Source organism: Heliangelus exortis, chromosome 6 (assembly GCF_036169615.1).
Source record: "Heliangelus exortis chromosome 6, bHelExo1.hap1, whole genome shotgun sequence".
Lineage (NCBI taxonomy): Eukaryota > Metazoa > Chordata > Aves > Apodiformes > Trochilidae > Heliangelus > Heliangelus exortis.
In genome coordinates, this window is record NC_092427.1 from 6857963 (window position 1) to 6884542 (window position 26580).

The 26580-nt window shown below is 38.8% G+C and overlaps 1 protein-coding gene across 2 annotated transcripts in view; it reads left to right on the forward strand.

Moving 5' to 3' along the window:
* The first annotated feature begins 766 nt into the window (after positions 1–766).
* Positions 767–26580, forward strand: part of TMEM163 (transmembrane protein 163) — a 95768-nt gene continuing 69954 nt past the window's right edge. Inside the window, exons 1-2 of one of the 2 annotated variants that reach the window (XM_071746503.1) lie at positions 767–1440; positions 6675–6794. In XM_071746503.1, coding sequence (XP_071602604.1) covers positions 1287–1440; positions 6675–6794 — 274 coding nt within the window. In that variant the 5' untranslated portion in view covers positions 767–1286. The remainder of the gene's footprint in view (positions 1441–6674; positions 6795–26580) is intronic. The other variant, XM_071746504.1, reaches the window with a different exon arrangement.

The following is a 26580-nucleotide window of genomic DNA, read 5'->3' on the forward strand; positions in this document are numbered from 1 at the left end:
ACAAAAGAGAAAGGCACTGATCTTCATGTAGTTTAAATGGGATTATATCCATACATTGATATGGAAGGATCTAGGCAATGTCTTCAATTGTCTTTGGGTATTTTCCTAGACCCAAGCCACAATGCAGTTTTAAAATTAATCTGCATGCCAGTGAACATGTAACTGCTAGCACAGAAAATGCTTTTGTTTCTTTGCACCTCTCTATCTGTCCATTAGAAACCGGTGGAGAATAAGAAAGCAGCTCTGGCACAAATCTATCAATAAAATTATCTAAATGTTCTTTTCCTCAGGTTTTAGTTTTTTACCTATCCCCTTCTACAGCCCTGGGAAGAGGTGGGCAAATGGGTTTGAAGTCTCCAACTCTGATCCCATGCTTGGGCGTGAGACTGCTCCAAGTTTTACGACAATTTTTAGGCTAACACTGGTAAAACCAGCGGCCAGCGTAACAAAACCTCAGAACCGGGGAGTTCTGAGAGGTGTGCGTTTGTGGCGGTTCGGCTGTGGTGCTGAAAAAAGGGCTGCGGTGAATGAGGAACGAGCAAATCCTCCAGCAAAGAGGACAACGAAGTCTTGACCGGTGTGAGGGGAGGCGAAGCGGTCGGGGCCTTGAGCCACAGGTCCATCGAGACCCGCAGCCCTCGAGGTGTTTTCCTCCCTGCCCTCTCCGCAAAGGCGTTGGGTTTGGACACCCCCCGGACAACTCTTCCTCCCCCCCTGAGAGAGTTGGCAGTGGGAGGAGGAAGAGGACGGCGGAGCCCGCCATGGCGAGGGGAGGCTGACAGACAAATCTCCCGCTTCCTCGGCCGGCCCTGGGGACGTACCTTCGGCTCAGGGTCCTGCGGGCGAGAAGCCCCTGAGGGCGACTGACCAGACCCCCTCCCGCCACCTCTCCTGCTCCCACCCACCGTCCCCTCAGACGCCGCTCCGCGCGGGGGCGAACTACCGCCCGGCCCCGGCTTCAGCCCCCGCCCCGCTGCGGATCCCGGCGCCGCTCCCGCCGCCGGAGGAGCTCCCCGGGGCGGGGAGGGGAAGGGAAGGGCAGAGCGGGGAGGCGGCACCGCTCTCCCACCTGCCCCCCTGCGCCGCCGGCGAGGTTAGTGATGAGGCGGCCGCGGGGAGCGGCTGGCGGGGAGCGGCCGGAGTTTGTTTGCTTGCTTGTCCCCGTCTCCCTGATGCTCTGAGCCGGAGTCTCCTCCTCTCCCCGGGCTCGCACCCGGGCTGGATGCTCCGCTCGCTCCTCGCTTCGTTGCCACAGTCGCCCGCCGCTTCCCGCCGCCCCGCAAGAAATGGAGCCGTCTGCTGCCCCCCTGGACACCACTCCGGACCCCGCCATCGTGCAGCCCCCTGGGGCCAGCCCGGCGGTGCTCCCCCGGGATCAGCAGCAGGAGCAGCTGCGGATTGGGGAGAGCGGACAGTTCAGCGAGGGGCTGGAGGACAGAGGTGAGCACCCGGCCGTCCCTCATCCTCATCCCGCCCGTCCCTCACTCCGCGCCCTCCTTCCTGTGTGCTGCCCTCCTCGGTGCCGTGCCCCATCACCTCCCCTCCGTCCCGAGCCGCCTAGCACCCACCCCCGACAGCTTTTCCTACACCTTCCCTGCAGCACCCTTACGCCTCGCTCTCCTGGCCCCATGCCCTCCTCCTCATTCCGCCACAGCAGCCCTTCCCGCCCCCTCATCCTCATCCCTGACATCTTCACACCGATTCCTGCTCCCTTAGCTCTCCACATCAGCCGCTCTCTGCTCGCAGCCGCCTTGCCCGGCTCCTTAGACCTCCGATCTCCTCCGGACCCCCTTGCTCTTCCCTCACACTCCCGCGGTGTGAGGGTCTGTAAGCCCCACTCCCCCCTTGCCCCTCAGCGCCTCCGGCCACCTCCCTTCAGCCCTCGGCAGGCACCCGCCTAACACCACACCCATCCTACGTCCCCTCTCCCCGTCCCCGCTATCGAAGCTTTTCAACCCCCCCTTTTTTTTTTTTTTTTTTTTTTTTTTTTTTTTAGCACCCCGCGACAGCTCTAAAATATTTTTTTATAAACTCTCTTCGTGGCTGTTAACACCTCGCCTGAAAACTTGCCTGCTTGGCAGGGGAGAGGGTACCGGCGGGCGGCGACACATGGAGCCGCTCCCGCTCCACAGGCGGGAGGGAGCTGAGGGGAGAGCCGGGGCCGAGGGGCTCAGGTGGCGGAGGCTCCCGGGAGGGTCTGGCAGTGCCAGGCAGTGCCGGAGGGTTTCTCGCTGCTGAAGAGGGGGAGGCCACTCCGGTTACTTGCCCACGGGCCGTCCGAGAAGGGGCACAAAGAGTGTTGCTGTGCTAGTCTGCTACAGCCAAAGGCTGGGCAGAGCACTCAGGGCTCTTGCTTTATTCCTTGTCTCCCCTCCTTTACCGTGTAACGCTCTTCCACAAAGCTCGTTTTGGTTTTTTTTAACTTTTTTAATTTTTTTTTTAAATTTTTAATTATTATTATTTGCCTAAATATCTGACCAGGGATGGAAAAGCTGCCTTCTTACTCTTTAATGTGAAGCACATCTATTTCAGACATCTCTCCACACACAGTCTGTGAGGCACTGACTTACCTGCTGCCCGTAAAGGCTGCTGCCATTTTAAACCTCCCCATTGCCCTGCCCTCCACAGTGCCTCCAGACTCCTCTTCCACATGGTTTGTCTCCATTTTTTATTTCATATATAGTCTTAGTCTTTCTGTTGTCTTTTCTTCCATTCTGTTTTTGCTTTCAACATCCTGGAGTCCCCTTTGTGTTCTCAGTCTTCAAATCCCATACTACCCATAACCCCCGTATCTCCCATTATTTCCCCAGCTTTCTAAATGCCTGTCTGCTCAGAAATCCTAGAGATGAAGTAAAGAAGTAAGGAGCAAGAGCAGACACCATCTCCCCTGACAGGTTTCAGGGACAGCCCTTTTTCCAGGGGTACCCTCACTGTCACCACCAATGGCAAAGGACAGGCATTGTGACTGAGGGTAGTTTGTGGCTTCAGTTCTCTTTTAAAATAAAGGGAATCAGGAATTCTGATTGTAGTTCAAACATGGAAGTTTAATTACAGAAATTTTTCATTTGTGCCCAGTATGACAGAGCTAAATATAAAAGCTGGCCCTTTTGGTACTAGGAGTAATTCCAAAGGAGCAGAGTGTCTGTTGTACCTAACCTATCCATTTTTAGAAGGGACATGAGACTCAGGCTGATTATTTCATTTCCTTTTCTGCCTTCACACACTTTCTGTGGCCTTTGCAGTAGCTTTCTTTTAGCCTTTCCCATAGTCACCCATTCCATCTACCAGGATAATTCCCGACCATTGTAGAGGAAAATCTGGTATGCTTTTTGCAGGTTGTCCCTGTTGAGTTGTTAACAGTCTGTCCTTTTAGATTATACTTCATCTTATGAACCTTTCCAATGAATCACAGCAGATCCAGTTATAGACATGATACTTCCATGTTTGCTAAAAATAAAAAAAAACCCCTAAATTTTGGAACAAGATACTTGCTCTTGAAGAGTCATATCCAAAATCCGTATGGATGGGGTCCTAAAATTAACATCTTAGGTGAATAATTTTTCTATTAGCCTTAAATCTTCCGCAAATTCTAACTTGACATTTTAAAATGATCCCCTAGCCAAATAGAAAAGTACTTCTGGTATGTCAGCATATGGTAAAGAATATCCTAGAATCACTTAAAAATATGCCAAGCTTGTGTTCTGCAACTGTTAAGCATTTTTTTTCTTTTTCTGATTTTTTTATGGAAAGAAAATCTGTTAATATATGAACATACTGAAAGATAAAGTAAAAATCCAGTGGATTTAACTAGCTAATAATCTTTTCTTTACCATAAGGATACCTATGTATTAAATGAAATAATGGCAATAAAAATACTAATTCTGTTAATTTCAGGGTGGAGAAATTTTATCAGCAGATTAATTTTTGTAGCAATGCAGGTCACTCTGAAAAAGATTATCTTTCAGCCTTCTGTGGATGCTTAAAACTTATTTTCTTATGGTCAGTGGAAAAAAAATATGGAGGTTTACCTTCTGAATTGTGTTTTGTGTAAATTAACGAGCTGTTGTTGCTTCTAAATAATTTTCTTGTAATGGGTTTGGTAGTCATGTGGATGAGCTTGTTTTTTTTTTGTGATTGTCACCTAGGACACTTGTAAGAATAATATGCCCTTTCTAAGGGGTGAAAATTGTAAATACTGAAAATTTATTGGAATTATTTTAGGAAGGAAGGGCTCGCATCTCTGACAGCTGTGCCAGCCATTTTGAGAGAGAGAAAGGCAAACACACACACACACACACTCGCGTGCGGCAGAAGTGGTTCCCTTTATAAAGACTGCAGTGTCTGTCATACTGGACATGTGTTTGACATGGGAATGGTAATCAGCAGGGCTGCACTAGCTGTGGGGCTTGCTAATTTCTCAATTTAATTAGGATATGATTTGTAAGTATCAACCGTTTGTGTTGGTCTTCCCAGCTAGCAGTGGCTTGTAGCTATGAATTACAGGATGTCTTTAAATAAAGAAACAGGTGAGGTTGTCTGTCATTCTGACCTGTGTTTGAGGTTAGAAATACTGAGAATCAAATTTATCTAAGAAGACCTACTTTGCTTTACATTTCAACAAGATTTGGGCCATGATTTAAAATCCTTGGTTTGGGTTGGGGGCAAGAAAGGTAAACACACAAAACACGAGAAGATAAGTTGTCTCTATGGTTATATTAGTAGAAATCTCTCCTGTATTTCAAGATGTATTGTGAAATTACCTTATGTCAGACAGCAATTAAACTGCATCATTATATGTATTTGCAGAAGATAAGCCAAATGCTGGGAAAAAACCCAAATAATAATTTTTCACACAAATGAAAGTGGGCCATGTGAGAAATAGCTGTGCAGGACTATCAGTAAAAGACTCAAACCTTCCAGAGTTATCATCTGGTAGTTTTCATGGATTAAACAAAGGCAGCCCATAATCAGAAACAGACATCATCTCAGTATAGGGCCTAGTAATTCTCCTAGTTTTCATATTCCTAAACATGAGGGTGTGTAGCAGAAAAGTGAAGCAATATTTAAAATTTTCTAAAAACACAGTACAAGCAGTGAATTCTCTCAATGCCTTTCTTAATATGGTCATAAAGAAACTGTCTACTTTGTTGTAATGCAAGTGAGAAAAACATGAAGAATTCTTCCAAGGCAGCATGAACCCCACCAATTATTCTGGGAATAATTAGAACCTGTAGTTTTGTCAGATTTAAAGTAGCAGAGTAAAAATCTGGTAAAAATCTCAAATTTTTACCACTGCTGGATCTGTGCCCCACTGCTGGCACATTCCTGCCCTGGAGGAATAATTCACTTCTGAATTGATTCCAAAGCCATTGCAGTTTTCAGCCAGTATATTACAGTCAGTTGAAATTAACATCTGTTAACGTTAATAAATTTGGTTAAACATGGTGTGGATTGAGGAGTGTACTGATAACCAGATCAAATGGTCTTGCCTTGAAAGTGGCAGTAGCCATCAGAGAGAAAACTGGGGGAAGGTGAGGGTAGTAACAGCCTCAGCTGTTACATTTTAGTCTGCCAGAGACCCTGTATCTCAGCCCTTTGTCTAAGACATTAGAGCTACTGCAAGGTTGTTCTATTAAACCAGAGCCCCAGTTCAATGTATTCAGTGCAGACAAGTGCCTCCAAAACATGATCATCATCTAGGAAGAACAAACTATGTTTTCTGAAATAATTCTTCAGGAAAGTTAAAAGCTATCAGGTGTTCTGTATAGTTTAGTTGGAACTTGCTGGTGAAAAAATATTAGGTTTGTAGTGTTTCAAATTAGGTGACTATATTAAACACAAAAGAATCCGGATGGGATAAACAAGTTATAAATATGTTACATTATGAATGCATTTTGAAAGTGGCTTAAGGCTCAGACTGAGAGAGTGAAAACCAAAGACTGTAGTGATTTTTTTTGTCACATAAATTCTTCTCTATGATTTAGGATGAGTCAACAAAAGAATTCCACAAACTGAAAGAATCAAAAAAGAAAGAAAGCAATCCCATTCCCTTGTGTCCAACAGATTCCTGTGCTGATTGCAATTGGGACAGAATTGGTTCCTCAGATATTTCTAGATGGGGATGTATTCTTACCTCACATGAAGGACATGAGGTTTCAAAAGATTTTTTCAACTGTCTTAGCTTTGATTCTAATGTCTGCAGCCTCTTCTTCCATGCTCCATACGTGCAATGTATCCCTGTGCCATCAGTAGGTTATTGCACAAACCAATGAGCACAAGTTTATTTCCTATGTTAATTGTGTTCAGGATCCTGAACACCTGAAATAAGTTTTGATCTGACTGATTATAGGACTGAGACCATTTTTTTGTAGTTGTACAAGTGGAAAATATAAGTGATGTGAGTTTCTGTAAGTGCCCTGTAATTGCTGTGCTCTTTTGAAGTCTCTGATGTCTGGGTCTTTCTGTGTGAAATCAAAATAACTTGTGTGTGCTCTCCTTGCTTACTCATGGTGGCTTCATTCACTTAACATTAATAATGTGAGCAGGATTTTATTCTTTATTGATTCTGTATGTTATATAGAATGTAAATATGTGATCTAGGTCTGAATTATCACAGCTGTGTTTTTAAAAGGACCAATGTATTGTTCATACCCTCTTTGCTTATTGCTTATCAGGTTTACTAGAAAGCAGTACAAGGCTAAAACCTCATGAAGCTCAAAGCTACAGAAAGAAGGCATTATGGGTTTCCTGGGTCTCCATTATTGTCACACTGGCTCTTGCAGTGGCTGCTTTCAGTGAGTATTGGGAATATTTTAAATCTTCACACCTCTTCCTTTTTGTTTTTCTTTTGGGCTCTCAGAATTTCTCTCTATGTGGAAGCTTTCTCATGTTTTTTCTTAGCAACTCCTTTAAGAGGTTTCTCTCTAGATTGCCTGTGACTGCATGGTGCTTATAAATTAGTAAAACGGTTGGGTTTTTTTTTCTGTTGAGGATAGGGTTGTTGAAGGTCGGAGAAAGAAACAGGAGACATTGATTCCTGCTAGCATTTATGAATGTGGGGCTGTTCATTTTACAGAATAGTATAAAAATCATTATGTAGTGGATTGCCATTAGCCAAATAGGTCAAATATTACAAGTCTTAATCCACCTGGTATTTGCAGTGGGAATTCTATAATAAAGAACAGTCAATTGTAAGGGAGAAATATATTATTCATCTATATTACGCTGACAGATATCCTAACACAATGCTCATATGGAGGAGAAATGCCAGTTTCTTTTTAAGTCTGTTTTTTTTACATCTCAAGACATTTGGTTTAGTTTACACAAAGAATGTGGAAAAAACCCACCATACTACTTTTATGTGAAATATATTTATTTTATTTGAAAACAGGGAAAAAACCCCTACATTGTGTGTATAAAGATAACATTTTAGTAAAATACAAGCTCTCTGTCCTGCTCAGTTGCACTAAGCAGTACTGCAATACTGTAAAGACAAAAAGAAATGTGTAATCTGCAACAAAATCTGTGCAATGGCACATTCTCTGTTCAACAGAAAGAAAAAAAAGAAGTGACTGTTTTTCTGTGAGGATATAAACAACAGGAAAGCTCTGTCTAGAAGACAATATATCCCTTAGCTTGATAAACTTGCATTATGTATTTTATTTTATTTTATTTTATTTTATTTTATTTTATTTTATTTTATTTTATTTTATTTTATTAATTTTTTTTTGTTAGCTGCAGCAGCATGTGTTTTATTATTCTAATCTTCACTGTAAGACCTGCTGCTGGAAGCTGGTGTCAGCTCCCAGGAGACATTGTTAGAATCTGACCAAATGGTCTCTGAAATCTCAACATATAGTACCTGAAATGATATATAATAAACACAGGTACAAGAACTTGGTTCACAAATAAGAGAAAAGAGGTGGAATATGTAAAAGAAAAATCTAACATGGTAAATAATTTGAATATTAGAAAAAAAGCCAGATATCTGAGTTTCCATTTTGTTCTGCTTCATGAAAATACAATAGTCTGTCTTTGCTACTCAAGCAACATAGAATTAAATACTGTGCTAAAAGTAATGTTGCTACCTGTTAACAATATAATATTAGGGAATATTGAGAAATGGCTTAATTTGATTTACATTTTCATTTGTCAGAGTTGCAACACAGAAGTATAATATGGATAACTAAAATGCTCCATTTCTTTTTAAACATTTTGTAAGATCAGTTAGTCTATCTGAAAGCTTTTATTTTCTGTTTACCTTAATGTGACACTCTGTTAGTGTTCAGAAACCCTACCAAAAAACCAGCACAGAAGGTAGTCCCTGTCTGGATATATATATATATATATATGTATGTGTATATATATGTATGTGGCCTATATATATATACATATATATATATATATATAATGTGGCTGAAGACTCAGCTGGAGTGGATGGGCATTGAGATGCTGAAATCAGCTGTTAGGAATGCACTTGTATTGTTTTGGAATGTATCTTTCCTTATGCATTGAAGAGGCTAAATTTATGAAGAATAAAAGAGGATTCTGCACAGATACATATTAAATATGAATGGAATCTTTTGATAGACAATTTACAGTAACTTCTGTGCCACAAAAGCATTGCCAGGGCTTTTGATACTCCTAATGCCTTTTAATCTTTGAGGAGAACACACTGATTCTTCTAGAATTGCTTTGCTCCCCCATGCACCTTCAGCAGTGCTACTCAGTTTATCACCTCATGCTGATATGGTAAACTTGGTGCTCTCTTCCTTTGTGCTGTCCTTTTAGCAGGTTCCTTGAACCAATCCATGAGCCAGGAGACATACCCAGGGTGACCAGAGTTCACTGATTGTTACAAATAACCAGTTGTCACATTGGGGTGTCTGACACTGAAGTCTCTGCAAACACCTACTATTTAAAGCATTCTGTTTTACCTTGTCTGCAATGGTAAAGTGTTGGCAACAGAGCCCTGATGTTCCATTTTGGTGAAAAAGGGGGACCTGCTGCTGTGCTCATTGTCAGGCTATGCTGACTGTATTCTCACTGCTCATTCTGATTCTTTATATGTTCTTTTTGTAATTTTCTGTTTTATCTTTTTACAGGCTTCAAAATACTTTCTTGCAAGTTTATCTTATTATGGTGCTGCTTTTGCAATATCTCATGAGACAGTAAATATAGTAGGCTAGGGAATAGACATCACTTGATAACTGAAGTTGAAGAAATGGAGTATGTGAAGAGTAAAAAAAGTACTAAAGGGAGTGATACCCATGTGCGTGGTCTGTATAGAGAGTGGGGAGGTGATTCAGGAGTCTCCTTTTGCAGCCAAGTGTTTGCAACTAAGCTCCTTCTCTTTTGTTATAATCTGGCCCCTCTCTTATGTGATGCAACCTGATCACCATCCTTCCTTTCAAGACGAGTCTAGTTGCTTCCAAAGCTTTATTTTTCTAGCATTAGAGTAAGTTGGAATGGTTTATCTTGACTTTGGTTATCTTGACTTTCATTTGGTGGGATTATGATTGTACCCTAACTGAACTCTGATTGTCTTTTCACTTGGTAATGCTGAGATTGGTAAATCTTATGTTCATGTACAAAATGGTTTCCTTGTTAGGTAATGACCTCATGAAGCATGAGATTCACCAATCTGCCCTATATGTCTTAGACTTACTATTAAAAAGAACCTGTACAGTGTATTATAAAGGTGTAGAAATTCAAATAATGGTATACCTATATATGTGTAATTGCTTCATAACAGGTGTAAGGTCTGTATTCTGTCTGAGCATGGCTGTTTTGTGGCCTGAAATCCCAGAATACAGAAGATTAAATGTTGACATACACATGAAAATGTGTTTGGTTTGGAAAGCTACACTAGGCTAGGCTGGATATGGATCAGAACAGCTGCTTCAGGGAAAATGAAACTGTCATCTTTCAGTAGAGTAGGAGTTACAGAGACCATAAATTCAACTTTTTCCTCTAGCTGAAGGAACAAATCTCTTATCTGTCAAGTACCTGATACACTTAATTTTGCTATGGAAATGTTGAACTCATAAAAGAACATTTGGAAGCTTCAGCTGCTGTCTTTAAATGCAGCTCCTGCACTCTGTAGTAATTGTTGTGGTCTCATTGGCTTTGAATGCTGAAGGTGTTGTTCTCCAGCATACAACTCCACAAGGTTTCAGGTAAATCTTTACAGGCTTAAATTTGTAGGGTCCTTAAGGTCAGTGGAGTCCTGTGGTATCATCTTTAGCAGCTATCTTAGGCTCACTTAGAATCTGTTATGCATATTTTGACATTTGTGATTTTGTGCAATACTTTTATGGTCAGGGACTGAGTGATGCATGATGAATAAGTTAATTTCACTTTTCATTTCAGTCTTGCCTGAAATATGCATGCTCGTGGAATTCTCATCAGCAATAGATTTGCATTTTTAGAAGTACATAGTCAGAAATTGAGATCAGGCACAATAAATTAAAAAAAATTAATATGAATTTATTCCTTAGCACCTCGGGTAATTACTGTAATAGTAATTGTAATATAATTATTTGTTTCTGTTTTACAATAATATAAGAATTGAAACATAATATGAACAATAATTTTTTGCAATAGTGTAATTTTTATGTGCAGAGTAAGGCAGCAGTCTGAGTCACTCCATAACAACTATAATGTCCTTCTGTAGCTGCAGTAGTGAGGGTTCATACTGAGCCTGGTTTCAGAATCATAATAGAAAAGGAGGGACTCTTACAGGTGGAATGGAACCTTGTTGTTTTGGAACCCACTGCTCTTGGTTTCTTGACAATTACTGTACTATGACTTTTATGTCATTTTGAAAAATATACAAATGCAGCTTGTGCTGTTATAGTTTAATGACTCTTCAAGCAGGTGATGCCTGATAATACTGTCAAATCCAAAGCCAAGCTTTCATTCTATCTCATATTTCTTGACCAATGTAGACTTGTGTGATTCACAGAAAGTAATCTCTTCACTCATCTTCCTGATCTGATCAGCTAAAACTTGTTTCCCAGTGAATGGAGGAGCCATATCAATATAGCAGAACAATGTACAGACCGAATTCTGCACTAAAAGCTCTCTTTGTAGCCTGAGCTGGACTAAAGATTTGGAATGTATGCCTCTGTAAATGTAAGCTTGGTAAAGGGCTTTCATGAAGCAGCTGTAGAGGTGGAACTTGCATCCCAGTGTGGTCAGAGCAGGCCTGAATAGACCCTGCCTGCTACTGCATCACAGGAAGAGTTGATGCTGGTCTGTTTGCAAACTGATGGGAAAATAGCAAGCAGGCTGTGAAATCTGTACTCACAGGTGCTTCAGATCACTCCTTTTTGATCACCACAGATGTATTTGAGGGTTTAGCTTTGCAGAAATAACTGAAAGCGTGAGTGCAACTAGTGGATCCATGAATTTGAGGTTCTGTCCTGGTAAGTGTTTAGTTTGGTGTAGTAAATATTCACACTTTATTTTGAGGAAGTGAATTCTATTAATCTGTATAGTATTTCAGATGGGAACTTGGTAGATACAATTCTGTAAGTGGCAATATTTTACAGGATCAGCTATTGGCACATGGATAAGATATTGCAAGTAAGTGCAAAGGAACTTTGAATTCAAAATCATTTGTGTTTCAAAATGAATTATTAAAAAATAATTTTTTAAAGTGAGTTTCCACCTACTGGATTCAGCAAAGCATTTTGTTTCAAATGGGGGGTCCCTAAGCCTAGAAATTTCAGGTTAGAAGTTGCTTTCACATTTAAGCTTCATCCCACTTCAGACTCTCTAACAGACAGATTCAAATACTAGCAAACCCTAGAAAGTGTGGATCCAGGTCCACTTTCTTCATTGGAATGACTAAATTGAGCCATAAAATCTCATTTCTGTTTGCTGTAAGATATAAGTGCTCTTTCCCCTTCACTACTGTGCTACTGTGTTGCACTGCAAATGGAGTTACGTGATGCAGGCATTGAGCTATTGAAGGTGTTATCCTTTGGCTGCTCAGGTGTGGATGTAGTGATGTAATCTGTCACTCCATCTCAGGCATACTAGTTAGACAACTGAATTGGAGAGTGACTATATTAATTTATTGATTAACATACCAATTTCCCAGTGACCCATTCTTATTCTTGCTTGAAAAATCAAATATATGTGGCCTTTCCTTTATGTTTGCACAATGCTTAGTGTACTTTGGACCAGCTGTGGATAATACTACTACTACTAGTAATAAGGAGTGTAATTAAAGGCTCATGGTTCTTTAGTTTGAATGTCAGTTTCAGCATTCTTTAAAGGTCACTGAATTTTAGACAAGTGATGGGCATTCAGAACTCAGGCCTGTTTTAGAATCTCTCTAGGTGTTTAAGCAGAATTCTGTAGGATCACTGACCACATAAAAAGTCTTGTTCTTTGTATTTTCTCTTCCAGGACCTACACAAATTTCATTTTTCCCTCCTAAGGCCTCAGTGTTTGTTTTTTTTCCCAGTAGAGAACATTACATTTATTCAGAAAAGTACATTTCAAGTCAGAATATTATGCAGACACAAAACCAAGTAAAGGCAAAATACAGAATGGAACTGCTGTGTAATAGTATGCAGATCCCTCATTTTGCATATTTCCCAGGGCATTTAATTATATCAGTTACAAAAAACCAGATGCTTCAGGGCTCTAGTCTCATAGAAGTATTAATGAAATATATATCTTGAATTCCCAAGAAAAATTATTCATATTTGTGACACTTGTGCAACCCTATTGTCCTTGCTATAGCTGCTTCACTTCAGCCAAAATCAGAGTTTGGTCCTAACCATGCTAGACATAAGATCAAAAGGACAAAAAAATCCCTTACTTGTGCAGCACTGGCAAAAGATAGCCTTTTGTATAGGTCGGTCTGTATTTAGTAACAGCAAAATGCAACTTTTCATTCACTTAAAAAGAAATGAGAGGCCAATAAGGGCCTGTCTATTTTTAGGCATACAAGTGACTTTCTTGGCAGGAGAAAATAGCATATGGATGTCAAGTTCAGGACTGATAGCTCTGAACAGAAGTATAGGTCTAAAATCTGCAATACTTCACATGTCATGAAATCTTTTTCTTAGTTGGCAGGCAAAATGATGATAGAAGTCTGTGGATTCTAGAACAGGACATGATCCCTGTCTATGTAAAAAAGTCATTGTTGTGGTAGAAGTTTATTAAAACAATGGAGTTTGTTTTTAAATGCTGAGCTTTGAAACATACGGGTCTGTTGTATTTTTGCACTAGAAAATTGCAAGTTATCATTCTTTGTGCTTACTACTGCTTCGTTTCTCATTAGGAAAGACCATCCCAAAGAATTTTTAAATTAAAACAAGATGCTGATATTGAGGGGAAACTAGCACTATAACATATAATGAAGAATGAGGAACATCCAAGTATGTTAAGTCTAGGCTACTTAGTGTAAAACTCATAATCACCATTCCTTCCTTTATTATTTTATTTTTCCTTTCCGAGATGATGGGTATTCCTGCGTGCAAAAGTTTGACATAAGTCTGCAACATCTAGACCAGTAAGAACAATAACACCCTTTAAATAAATTAACATCTAAATAATATTAGATAATCTAGCCGATATAAATACATGATATACGAAATCCAACGTATGCTACATTTATTTTATAGCAGGAAATGTTAGACACTCAAAATCTGGTCTTTGCTTTTGCCATCAGATCTCTGCTAGGATTCCATGGAAGGCAACTTTATGTTTGATGACTGAGAGGTTCCAGCTGTGAGCATACAGTTGTGTAGCAAGGTGCACTGTACAAATAAGCAAGGTAAATCAGTAGCAGTGCTAAGTAATTATCCTGCTGTCATGGATCCTGCTCGTGTCCCTGAGGGAATTGCTCTGTGCCATCAGAGACAGATGTAGGCAGAGGCTGAATTTTGCCTATGGGAAAGAAAGAACTGAACACTTAATGAGGAGGGTTTGAGGCATGCCTAAAACTCAGTTACTTAGGAGTAACTGAGTGGTGGTAATGACAGGCCTTACAGCCATCTCTAGCATGTGGTAGGTGAACAATGCATGTCTTGGCTAGAAGTAGACAAAAATAGTTAGAAAAGGAAGGAGTATTGGGTTTATTTCATATGATTGGTATTAACAGTTGTTCATAAACCATCTTTTCCTGTGTAAAATCAAGTGTAAGTGATCCTCTAATACAAGTCTGAATTGCTGCTCTTGCTTTATTTGATAGATAAGTGGTTAGATAGATAGATAAGTGGTTGCACATCAGCCCTTTGAAGGAACCCAACTGCAGTCTTAAATGTATTTTCAATCAATTGATGTTGCATCAGTTCCACAAAATAGTAACTCAGCTGTTGCAGGTTTGCCTCCTGTGCAAAGGCATGAATCTGTTAACAGATTTCATTATGAATGCCTGATGTACCAGTAGAACTTGGATTTTCATGTATCAGGAATTTGCTCTGCTCTCCCAATTTAAGAATGTGCTGCTTTGATTATTGGCAAAGATGAACTTGTAATTCTTTGTATCTGGAGCAGAAAATCAAGGCTAATGAAAGAAAATAGATGTTTAATATTAATTAAACAGTATCACTTTATTGTCTGAAATCTGTGAGGTTGTAAACTACTACTGAATTAAAGCAGACTTCTTGCACAGCAGGGAAAGTGATAATAATCAGAACCTAGCTTCATTTTCCTTAGGTTTTCTTTACTTCTGCCAGAATTCGTAAAATATTTGCATGTTTTAACTTAGTAGGCACAAAATATAAAAAATAAAATGCAAAATTGCACCTGATATAAATGTTTTAATAACATTTATTTCCTTGACTGGGGAGGTTGAGAGTGTTTGGTGTTTACTTCTTGGCACTTAGCCTCTGTGATTTTTCTGTTCAAGTTCTTTTCCCTGAAAGTTGAAGCTTGTTAGATTTTAATACTTTTTCAATGCAAAATTCTGTTTGCAGATGACTCATCTTGACTTTGTATGTCTGCACTGTAGGAGGAACTTAATAACAGTGAAATAATCATATAAATATCTGTTTCTTTACAATGTAATCTGTCTCCCAGCTGACAGACATGCTTCCCTGGTGCCAGCTCTGGGGAAGCAATGGTTGTACTAGATGAGGAACAGGAGCATCTGAGAGTCTGTGGCTACACAGAGTGGTAGCAGAGAAAATCTAATGTGACAGAGGGTGATGTTATTGGCACTGCCCCTTCTGAGGTTAATAACACAGTATTAACCAAAGGACTCTTAAAGTAGCACCAACAAAGCCATACAATGTGTGTCCTAGATACTTCTATTTGTTCCAAGTTATCTTGTGAAAAATGCAGTTTGATAAATTAATTTACTAGTTCATTTGGAAAAGATACTATTTATCATTTTAGGTGACAAGCAGTGATATAGCTGTGATATTATGCTCTGTTTACCTGCTGTGCTTCCCTGTAGTGGTATGCAGCTCTTGAGTATTGTAAAGCAATACTCAAGATTTGATCAATCTGTTATTGTGCCTTGCTGAAAATATTACACAAAGACTAGTTTAAAATAAAAACAGTTAAAAGTACTTCGAGGTTGAGTTATTTGGTGTTTATTTTCTTTTAATTTGTTGTTGTCATGGAGGGAATGTTACTTGGGTCATAAGGGTCTACAGTTATTCTGATCTCTATTTTGCATTCACAGATTTTGATACCCTACTGCAGTGTCAGTTGGTCAAGTCTTTTAGGTTTAAAGATTAGAAAAGTTTGAGACATAGCATTGAAAGAGTTGTACAACTTGGGCAAATCAGTTTTGTTCAAGTAAAGATTGTCCTAAGTCTTTGGTAAGGACCAAAACCAAAAGTCTAGAGGTTAAGGAAGGCCAGATAACTTTTAAGAGACCCTAACCTTCCTTTGCAAACCAGCCTTCTCCAGAAAAAACATAATTTGTTCATTATTGTTCTTTTTCCTTTGTTTGTACAGAAAAAGGACAGAGAAACTTAGCTTCAGAGCTAGAAGTAGATTAGTCAGTGCTTAGTCAAAGAAGAACGATCAGAAATAACCAGCTGTATTTTTCCTAGACAGGAAAACTGCAGAGGAAGGGGGTTAGTCTGACAAATACTGTAAAAATAGACAAGAAGCATCTGCCTTCCAGGAACTGCTACAGAGTAAGTGGCTTCTGGTACTTCAACCTTGAACTCTGACTTTATGGAGAGATCTCTGGGCAATATTCATGCTGGGTATGGTGCTGAGAACACACGTAACATCCACTGCAGAACAGGATTCTCAGCTGACTCCGAAAGGAAGATTTCTCATCAGATGTGAAGACTATTTATTTTCTGCTATTAAAAATTATGCATCAAGGAACTGTTAAACATAATGTATCTTTTCAATATATCAAGGTGAAGAAAATATACCTCTAAGTGCATTGTTCTCAGAGCACATTTTTCAATGAAAATTTTAAATGGCTAAGGAATGACAGTATTTCCCCAGGCTCTGAGAAGAAAAGTCTTAAATTTTAGAGGGAAGATGTATTATAATTCAGTGGGAGGTTTAATAGAATGGAAATGCAGCCTGCAGAGCCAACTAAGTGTAGCTGGGGAAAATCAGAGTAGCTCCATGCATTCTTAACACAGGTTAATGTACACTTGAGATGCTGATCTCCAAACTTGTAAAGAGTTCCTTAGAAATAGTTTTTGTGGAAACTACATAACTTACTTTACCTTGATCAAAAGAACGATTTGTGATCCTTCCAAGATAAAAATGCTCTTTCAAAGCAATGAATGACTTCAGTTATTTAATAAGGGATCTGTAGTGTTGGGGACATTTAGATTCATATTGGGTGTGAGTAGAAGGAATCTTAGAAAAATGGTTCTATGGAAAACCAAAGTAACTAGCATCAGAGTTGGCCAGGGCTGTGGAAGCTAGTAACAAAACTGCTACCGGTGGCAGATCACTTCCTAACTGAGGAGTTGGTTACAAAAATCTGCTAAAAAGCTCAAGAGAAAATAAGACAGCCCATAGTGGCATTGCTTCATGTTGATCAGTTTGTACGTGTGGAAGTGCATGCTGCTGGGGATACAGAAAGGCAGCTGAAAGGCATCAATCTTAGCTTGTTGTTTTGTAAGGGAGTGAATGAGGGCTGTATGTATGCCTGGAGGACTATTGTCTGTGTCCTGACTTGTTAGACATCACTATTCTCTGGCTCACTGCTGTGGCTAACATATAATGTCTAACTATGTGGAACTAATAGTACCCAAAAGAGCCAATTCATTTGCTCATCTTTGTGGCACGTGAGAAAGCAATAATAAACTGTGCCTCCTTTTTCTTTAGCAAGACTCAATATTTCTGTGTGTAATTAGCTGCAACAAAAAAAGGAGAGATTGTTTGACAGTTCTCTCTCTAGCCATGAAAAAATAGGTCAGCAAATTAATTTGCACAGACTGTTAGTTGAGGAGATAAAATTCATTGCTCTGTGCCTTTACTGTGTGAATTCTGAATGTGGGAAACCTGTAGTTTCTATGTCTGCATGGTTAAAAATCCCTTGACCATGTGATAATGAGATGTGAGCAGCAAAATGATCCAGTTTTGTTATTTTGAATCCTGGTGAACACTCAAGCAAACTCTACTCAATGGGAGATTTCCTGCTACTCTCCCACTAAGAAATATTCACTGGGTTATCTTGTGTACATTTCCCTGCTGAGAAGCATCTGGTGGATGGAAACAAGGCTTGGATTTAAAAGCTAATGTTGCAAGTAATGGCTTATGGAATCTTTTAGGCTTGAAATATCCTAAATGCACTTAATTTATAGGGACAGATCTTCAGTTGTGAGTACATAGTGGCTTTGTTGCAATTTGCAACAGATAAGCATCTGGCCCTAAAGCTTATCACAAATGATAGGCTGAATTGACACTAGATGAGGTGTTCTCAGTCTTGCATCTCCTGTTAGCATTTTCTTATTTTTTTTGATAGTAACTTGTCTCATTTTTTGGTGAGATAATGTTTGCTTAAGGCAGCCTGTTTGAACTCTCACTAAGATTTTCAAATGCCGAGGAAAAAAGGTGAATTAACACTAACTCAGATCCTGCTAGGTTCACAGAGACCAGGCCAAGAATTTGCTCCAGAGACTGTTCTAATCCTGGGCATAGCCCAAGCTTTCTTTGTAGCCTTGGGAAAATTATTTTACTGCTGTAAGCTTACTCTCCATCTGCACATATCAGGTTTTGATGCATGAAAAAGTAACTGAATTTCCTGCCAAAATATTGGAGTGTTTTGCTATATAGTAGTTGACAGGTTTGTGTGTATCCTGAATCTCCCATAGTGACAAACATGCTCTGAATTTTGTATGTATGGTTCTAGGCAGCTATTGCAGGCTGCTTTATCCCAGCACTAGACCTCCTGATTCCTAAGATAATTTCCATTGATTTCCATTCTATTTCAAACACACAGGATTTTTAATGCTGTTATGGTTGTAGACTGAATATGTTTAGATGTATTTGACTTGCTGCCTGGGAAGTAGTAATTTTAGAGCTGAGTGATGTGTTTTGGGTTGGTTGTTTTTGAGGAACATGGTGTTACTCTTGTTTGTATTTTGGTGGTGCAGTTACCCCACTTGCTGCTGAGCTGGAACACAGTAGAGGCCCTGGTGGATAATGAAGAGGGAGAGGAGTGCAGTTTTTGTGTGGTGGTGGATGTTGGTGCAACATCTTCACATTTTGCAGTGCCCCTCGAGGTTCATGAAGTGAGGTACTTTTTTCCTTTTGCTTTTTTTTCCCCCTCCCTTTGATAGGTGGTAGAGAAAGGTAAATCCTATTCATGTTTGTTTTTCAGTTTTTGGGAAACTTGTTTCTTTTTTTCTTGGATTGTCATTTTCTTTGGTGAGATAGATGTTGGAAAGAACATTTTATGACTTAAACCTGCTGTCAGATAAATTCCACAGAAAAATAAAATAATACAGGAGAATTTCAGAAAATAACCTGACTTGCATTCTAGGAGCATGAAGTTTTTGCCATCAAAGAAGAATCCTTATGGAGGCTGACAGTTTAAAAAATTTTAAGGTCTCTCTGAGTAGCAAGTAAGATGGTTTTATCAGGAACATATTTTCTTTCAAGACAGAACCCATCTTTTTAACTGCATTTTTGACCCTATGTTCACTGCAACTTTTCATATTAGCACAAATCTGATGTTATTCTTTGTAGGGCAATGCTATGTTCCTTGCATGTGCTTTTACTTCTTTTTTTTTTTTTTGAGGGGGGTGGGAAAACTCAACCTAGTTTTGAAAATACAAATTTTGAGTAACAAAGCTGAGCACTCCACAGTTCAGAAGGGAGGTTTAAAGCTGCATCAGAAGTGCAGTTGGATTCCATGAGGTCACTGAATGTCTTCTTCTTTCTTCTTTTCCTCTGTGCTTTTTTGTTTTGTTTTGCAAGGTGTTGAACAGTTATTTGGGATTTGGCTGGTTCACATGTGGCCTTCAAAAACTGGGTTAAGACTAGGTTGTGTCTTTCATGGAATATGGATTGGTCACTGCATTTAGTACTCTGTAGGATGCTGACACTTTGTAACCGAGGCTTCACAGGGAAGTGGATGGGATATCTAAAGGGTCAGAGTAGCTAAAGCATGTATGTCACTGGATATTGCAAATTGTGTTTGAGGATGTTCCCCCTAAGCCTTGTAGCTGTAAAACTAAGCAAGAATCCATTTATGAAGGCTACAAAACTCTACCAATGTGAACACTGATACTGTCCCACGGGATGGTGCCCCAGGTGGCTGAAAGTTTGTACCTATCTATTTTAGAATGGAGAAGAAAGTCTTGCTGTGTTCTCATAGAACCATAATAAACAACTTTCTGCATGTAAAGTTTAACTTTGTCTTCTTCTGGAACCTGTGAAATAAATGCTGTTTTGAAGTGACTGTTAGGCAGAGTGGAGTTTAGTGGAGTTCATGATTTGTTGCTCTTGCTATGTCTTGTCTGCATTTTCTGCATAGTCTTCCTGCTGCAATGCAGTGTGCTGAGCAGAAAAAAAAAAAAACTTGCTAAATTTTGCTCTTACAAAAAGCAAGCCAAAATAATACTCAAAATTCTGTAGCACAGGAAAATAAGTTTGCTAAATATGGTACTGACTTAAACCAAAACAAAAATTAAGCCTGTTTGAAAATTAAGGCAGATAGTGCTTATCCCTGATGACATCCATTTTTCATGATCAAATGCACATCTCTCACTGAGTGTACAAGGTATGTGTTTCTGTCATGATATATTCTTTTTTTGAGCCTGCTGTACTTGTCATTTCAATGTTTGGTATGGAGAGGAGCTTCAGGTAGATGATTTAAGGAAGAGCTACACAAGAATTGTTGTCTTCCCTAATCTCTGCAGCTATTTCAGCCTCATATGGCATGGTCAGCATTTGAGGATGTGCATGGGATTGAGAGAAATTATAAAGAGGGGTTCTTAGGCACAGAAGATTATGTGCTGACAGTGAATCTATAGGTCAATCTTGAGAAGCTTTGGTGTCTTGTTTGTCACAAGTCATGCTTGTCAAGTCTTTGAAACAAACATTGTTTACAGAACTGCTTGCAGTTTTCACTGTTCTCATGTGAAGTGGCAATGCTTGCTGTCCCTGGAATAAGGAAAAGCCAAAGACTTCTCTTATCATAATATGGGCAGATGAACTGAGTGCTTTTAAAAATGGCAGGTCTTTGATTTTTTCTCTCCAGTTGAGTATTCTTGGTTTCACTGTCTTATTTTATAGTGGTGAGTACAATCAGCCTTTCTTTTAATGAGAGTCCTATTCATGTGGATGGACCTGAGGATTTCCATGACTTTCACATAATTCAAGAAAACAGAGAAGCTTTGAGTGGGGGTGGACTCTTAAGTGGAGCATCAAGGGTAAAACCCACCAAACTTGGCAGAACACCACTTGATTAATAAGGAGGTGATATTCAATCATGTCCTACATGATATAGAACACATGGGAAAAAGAACTTGCCTAGTTGGGTTACAGAGCTGCAGGTCTAATAAATTGCTTTGGAAGTGTGAATGGCTAAATGTAAGCATACAGATATTGTGATTTAAAGCAAGAGCACAAGCCATGTGGTACTAAATACTATGTAAGGAATTGCATTGAGTGGATGCAGTGTTTCTAAAAATGCATTCTCAGCTTCAGATGAAGTAAGCTCTCAAGAGAGTTGGGTCAAGGGTTATAAAGCCAGGCTTCACTCTTGTGCACTACAGTCAATTCCCTTGCAGCCTGGCACAGCCAGCAAGGTTGCTTATGGCAAATAATGATACAAAGCTAATTTCATTCAGAAGTGTCCCAGATGGTCAGTTTTTGAAACACTCACAAACCTTTGGAGAAAAAACACTTCTGAAGGTAAAAAATTGCATTTGCTGATGCTTGTGTTGTTCAGCTCTGTATTTTTTTTTTCCTCCCCAGAATTTCTCATGCAAGTTTAAATAGGTTATTCATCAAAAGCAGAGGACACATGGAGACCTGACCTTTGCTTGTAATGAATCTGTTTAACTATCAACCAAGTGATAGATCTTACTTCTTAAACTACAGTTAATTGTGATATTGCTACCTGTGCTTTACAGGCAGTTTTGTAGTGCACAGCAGTTTTATTCTGGAAAGTGGCAGATTTGATCTTTAGCTTAAATGGGTTTGTCTTTGGGGTCTGGTGAGGAGAGAATGCAGATCCTGTGCTTTCCCTTTCCTGGTGTCCTTCACATTTGCAGTGAGCTGGAAATGCAAAAAATACTAGTTACTGCATGATGCAAGAACACCCTTTAGCCCTAAACATTTACAATCTTTTACGAAGTTTAGCCCTGAACACTTACAATCTTTTACAAAGTTTTCTCCATTTTAACTTTTTTTTGTAGGGGTAAACAATGATTTCACCAGGAGTTTAGGTCAGATGCAGGGAAACTAATAAACTAAATCTCACTAATGATGCTGCATAGCTCTCCTTCTCAGAGGAATGTATTTGCCTTAATTTCACTTGTATAACTTTAATCAGAATTCATTTTTACATTTATGTGTCTTGTGATACTGAGAAAGTAAAGAAAAGGAAAGAACATCCTGGGTCAGCAGAGGATGTTGAGGAAGGGTTTCTTTTTGGGAGATACTTGGTATTCCTTATCTTCACGGTAGTCAGTAGAAATACTTCCACATATGGTGAGATCAATAGCTGGGAATATTTCACTTTGCAAAAAAAGTACATGTAATGCAAAGAATAAAAATGTAGAAAAGAACTGATTAGGGTATGTTTCCCAGTTCACTGTTATGTAGGTGCCACAAAACAAAATGATACCAATAAGCATGCAGTCTAAACCAAGCACCGTGCCCTCAGCACTGCAGCTGGTTAGAAACAGCTGACTATAGTTGTTTTAGCTCAGGCAAATGATAGGCTCTAGAAAATCTGAACTCGGTTCTTAGTTCTGGTGCTGCTGGCAAGTTGCTTGATTTTTCTGTCACCACCTTGCACTTGGATTTTGAGGGCTGCACTCAGTTCTAGTCATTCTAATTTAAGATGAAAAATTAGAAATTATACATAACTTAGACCTTTATATGACTGATGTGACTGTTAATTTTGTTTTCAGTGAGATTATTCACACCATATTTATAACCCTTAATGAGATCATAGGTTTAAACTTCGAGATTTTCAGGAAAGAATATATTTTTTAAGTGTTGGTATAGTGTAGAATATAGTATAGAGTTCCATCAGTTCAATTAAAAATGACAATATTAGGATATTGTCCTGGAATGGGACAGAAATGACAGAAATGAGAGAAATACAGAAGAAGCTACTGAGGCCCCTGAAGGAGGATTTAATGCAGTTGAATGTGGTGTTTTTTAATATCTTCTTCTTAGTTTCATCTATTGAAAAAATAATAAGACCATTCAGAATTCTAATACTGTGTTTTTAAATCATTGTCAGTCCTCCTACTGAAGCTGGGAGGACTGTAAAACTGGAGGTGGCATGAGAACCTCAGCCCAGGGAGGCTTTTAGTGGATTTTTCTTTTCCTCAACAGGTCCAGACTGTCATCTGCCAAAGTATGAAGAATTCTAAGGAATATTTGTTCTTCCTTATTTAACACATTCCACTTGGCTTCTGAGGCCTTCTTGGAATGTTTTCTCTTTGGTTGCTATGCTGAAATCCATAACTTTACTGTAATTTTCTGCACATGAATAATTTGTTCATCTTGCTGTGTGCAGAATGAGTAGTGGTGGTGTTCAACTCAAACTGGAAGACAGACTGGAAGAAACTTAGGAAACTAACCTTTCATGTCCTACAATTATATGTAATGGGCTTTATGTCTCCACTGCCTCACCTGTTCCCATTCTTATATTAGGAGAAATATAATGGCTACTTAGAAAAACATTGCTTTTTTTTGCTTTTTGCTCTCTGGAAGGACAAAAGGTTAGAGCAAAGAGGGACTCTACATTAGTGCAGGAGCAATTCTATTGTGTTAGTGTCTGGAAGCAAGAGTTTAAAAAAAACTGAAAAAATATGTATGGTACACAGCTTTTCCTATCACTTCAAGTAAATTTATTGTCCTGATAAATGAAAGTTAAAGCTGGTGTTTTCAAAGGTGCCTCCATCCTGGCAAAAGTATGACTTTCTGGAACTTAACTTCTAAACTGATCATGTTATTCTGGTTGAAATGTCCATGAGACCTGTGTGTCTTCAATATTTGTTAATCACTTTCAAAGCTTTAATTATTTGTTTTGTTGCAATAGAAAATCTGAAGTGATATAGGCATTTTTATATTAGTATTATTTATTCCATTTCCCATGTGAAAGTAGGAATATGTCAGTACAATATGTGTTTAAATACACATGGAGGAAATTGCAGTGCTTTGGTTATAGTATTTGCTAGTACAGTTTTATGTACAGTATTTAGTAATATATTGGATATATCCTCTATGCTCTTGGGCTCCATTTACAAAGGTTGTTTGATAGTCTTAAGCCTAAAAATAGTTCTGGATGCTGTTTTCAGTGTCTAACAGCAATACAGAGGTGTGGCAAACCTTATTTCTCCTTACTCCAAACTTACTACAAACTTCTGTCTACTTAACATACAGGAAGATGACAAAGTTTGGTTACTCACAGTTATTAAACTTCTTATCTTTTCCTTCATCAGGCAAGGGCATTTGGCCTCTGTTGTTTTTTTGACATAGTTTGTGATCCTGAATCATGCTTAAAAACTCACATATAGGGTCTGCCTCTAATGCCATGCCTGCTTCCACTGACACTGGTGAAGGAACTAGAACATTGTGTTACTTTTCTGTTTTGTGAAATGATGATTAAATCTGAGCTGGTTTAGCAAATAAGGTAGTGATTCATAACGCTGCACATAGCTTGTGTTGAATTTAGAGATTAGTAAAAATAGCAGAGGTAGCTGCTTTGAACAACTGTCAAGTTTGCAAGTCCAAAATTCTTTCAGTTTTTTCAATTTCTTCCCTGGGTTGCTTGGATTATAGAAATCAGGATTACACAAGTAGGAGTAGATTATAGATTATAATATAGAATTGATTATGGATATTTTATATAATATAGATAGGTATATATAAAATGTGTAACATATAATATACATATGTTATAGATTAGATTATAGATATAGGGTTATAGAAGTGTAGAATTGAGCTTTGAAGGGATGGTATGAAAGCAGCAGAACCTGGAGACATGGAATCTTAATGCATTTCCACTCGTATGTGTCAAATGAAACCCTTTTTGTGCCTCAGCATTTTTTTAAGATGGAAGATAGGTAAATTAACCAGCAGATTAAGAAAATGAAGAAACCTCCTCTATCTTATGCTCACTGTACAAGTGGTCAAGTGGAACTGCTGATACTTCATGATATGAGTCTGTCTTGTTGATGTAGTTCATATGGTTAATTGCCTGGAGCTAGGTCAACCACTTAAGTAGTGCATTTCAAAGCAATTGATGTTTGTTTCAATGGTTTTCAGTCCCTAGCAACTGAATAGGTTGTCATCTTAAAAAAATTAAATTAGATTTTCCAGAAGCACTTGAGAAAGCAATTGTTTTGTAATAGAGGTTTACAACAGGAAAAAAAAAAAAAAAAAAAGGTTGGAGGATGGGAAGCAATCTTATAATCTTATTCTGGAAAAGAATGTTATCCTAAGTGATGTTTTTTGAGTGAGAGACTGATGATCATAAGAATGTCAATCTTATGATCAAGAAAGACAGGAATTGTGCTTGCCTGGACTCCAGCCTCTGGAGGAGTAAGCAAGCAGTGTGCTCCTGCTCATCTTTTCCAGCTGGGGAGAATGGGAAAACAGATGCAATAAAATTTCAGTTTTCTGTTGTGATGCTACTTATTCTTAAAGGAAGACAATTATTACAAATTCAGAGTCAACTCTGGTGCATGCAGTGGGTTGTTGAGATAAAAATCAATGGAAAATATATCCTCTCTGATAATCTTTTTTTTCTTCTTAGGTATTCATCCTCTGAAAAATAGGGAAAACCTTGTCATCTGCAGAAGCAGCCTTTATAATAAAAATTCTGTTAGAATTAAGTTACATGCTTAGTAATTTAAGATATTGCAGAAGTTAAAAAACTTAGAAGAACCACATATTGCCCCTTTTTCACTCCCTCCCCTTTTTTCCCATCCCTGTTTTTTTATAGGTGCTCATTTGTTTTGAAATACAAACAATGCTCTGTTCAAATTCTTAAACAGCACAATTTGAACTGTTCTGATGTCTGAACACTATAGTTTTAATTGCAATTTTATTATTCTTAGAATAAATCTTTAAGTAAAAACTTTTTCCCATACCTTCTTCGTTTTAAAGGAAATTTATCTGTAATACTTTCAATACTTGGGGACTGGCAATGAAAGATTTCAAGCCAGTGGAGTGTAACACTGTGTTTGTCATGGTAAAAGGAAAATTCCTGTGTTAAAAGGAAATTTTTGATATTTATAAAGTCACGGTTTGAAGTTTATGAAGTTTTCAAGTTTGAATGAATACTCAGTAACCATTCAGATTTTTGGTAGGAAGCCTGTGAGCAGTAATGAAAAGATATTGTAACAGCTGCTTGTGAGGCATATTTTTGCAAAAAATATCTTTGGGAAACACAAAATGTTGTTGAAGCCCACTTCAATAGAATCAAAGATAAGAAGCTTGTTGTGTACCTGAGAAGTGTATTAATTTTTTATCATGTACACTCATCATTTGACCTGCACGATGATTTAGGCATGTGTTGAGTTTGCCCTGTGTAGCAACACTATAATTGTCAGAAAGAAAGCTGAGGATGATATTAGTCCTCATGGGTACTTCCAATAATAAATATAACTGAGTTCACTAAATAACAGTCCTAAATGGGCACTGGTTTTTGAAAAGAGAAAAAAATGGCAAAATAATTTCCAATGAAATATTTATTTTATTAGTGCCAAAGTTCAGAAGGAATCCTACAGATTTACAGCTCTGCTTTGAAGCAGTCTACTGGAGGAAATTGTAATTTCAAAAATTACACCATGAGTTAAATTTATACCAACTCAAAACACCAAGCTGTTTTAACAGGCTGTGTGCTGTATACTTAAATAGATTAAAGCAATGTTTGTGTCAGAATCTGAAGGTGCTACCACTGTGGAGATCTACACCATCAGCTTT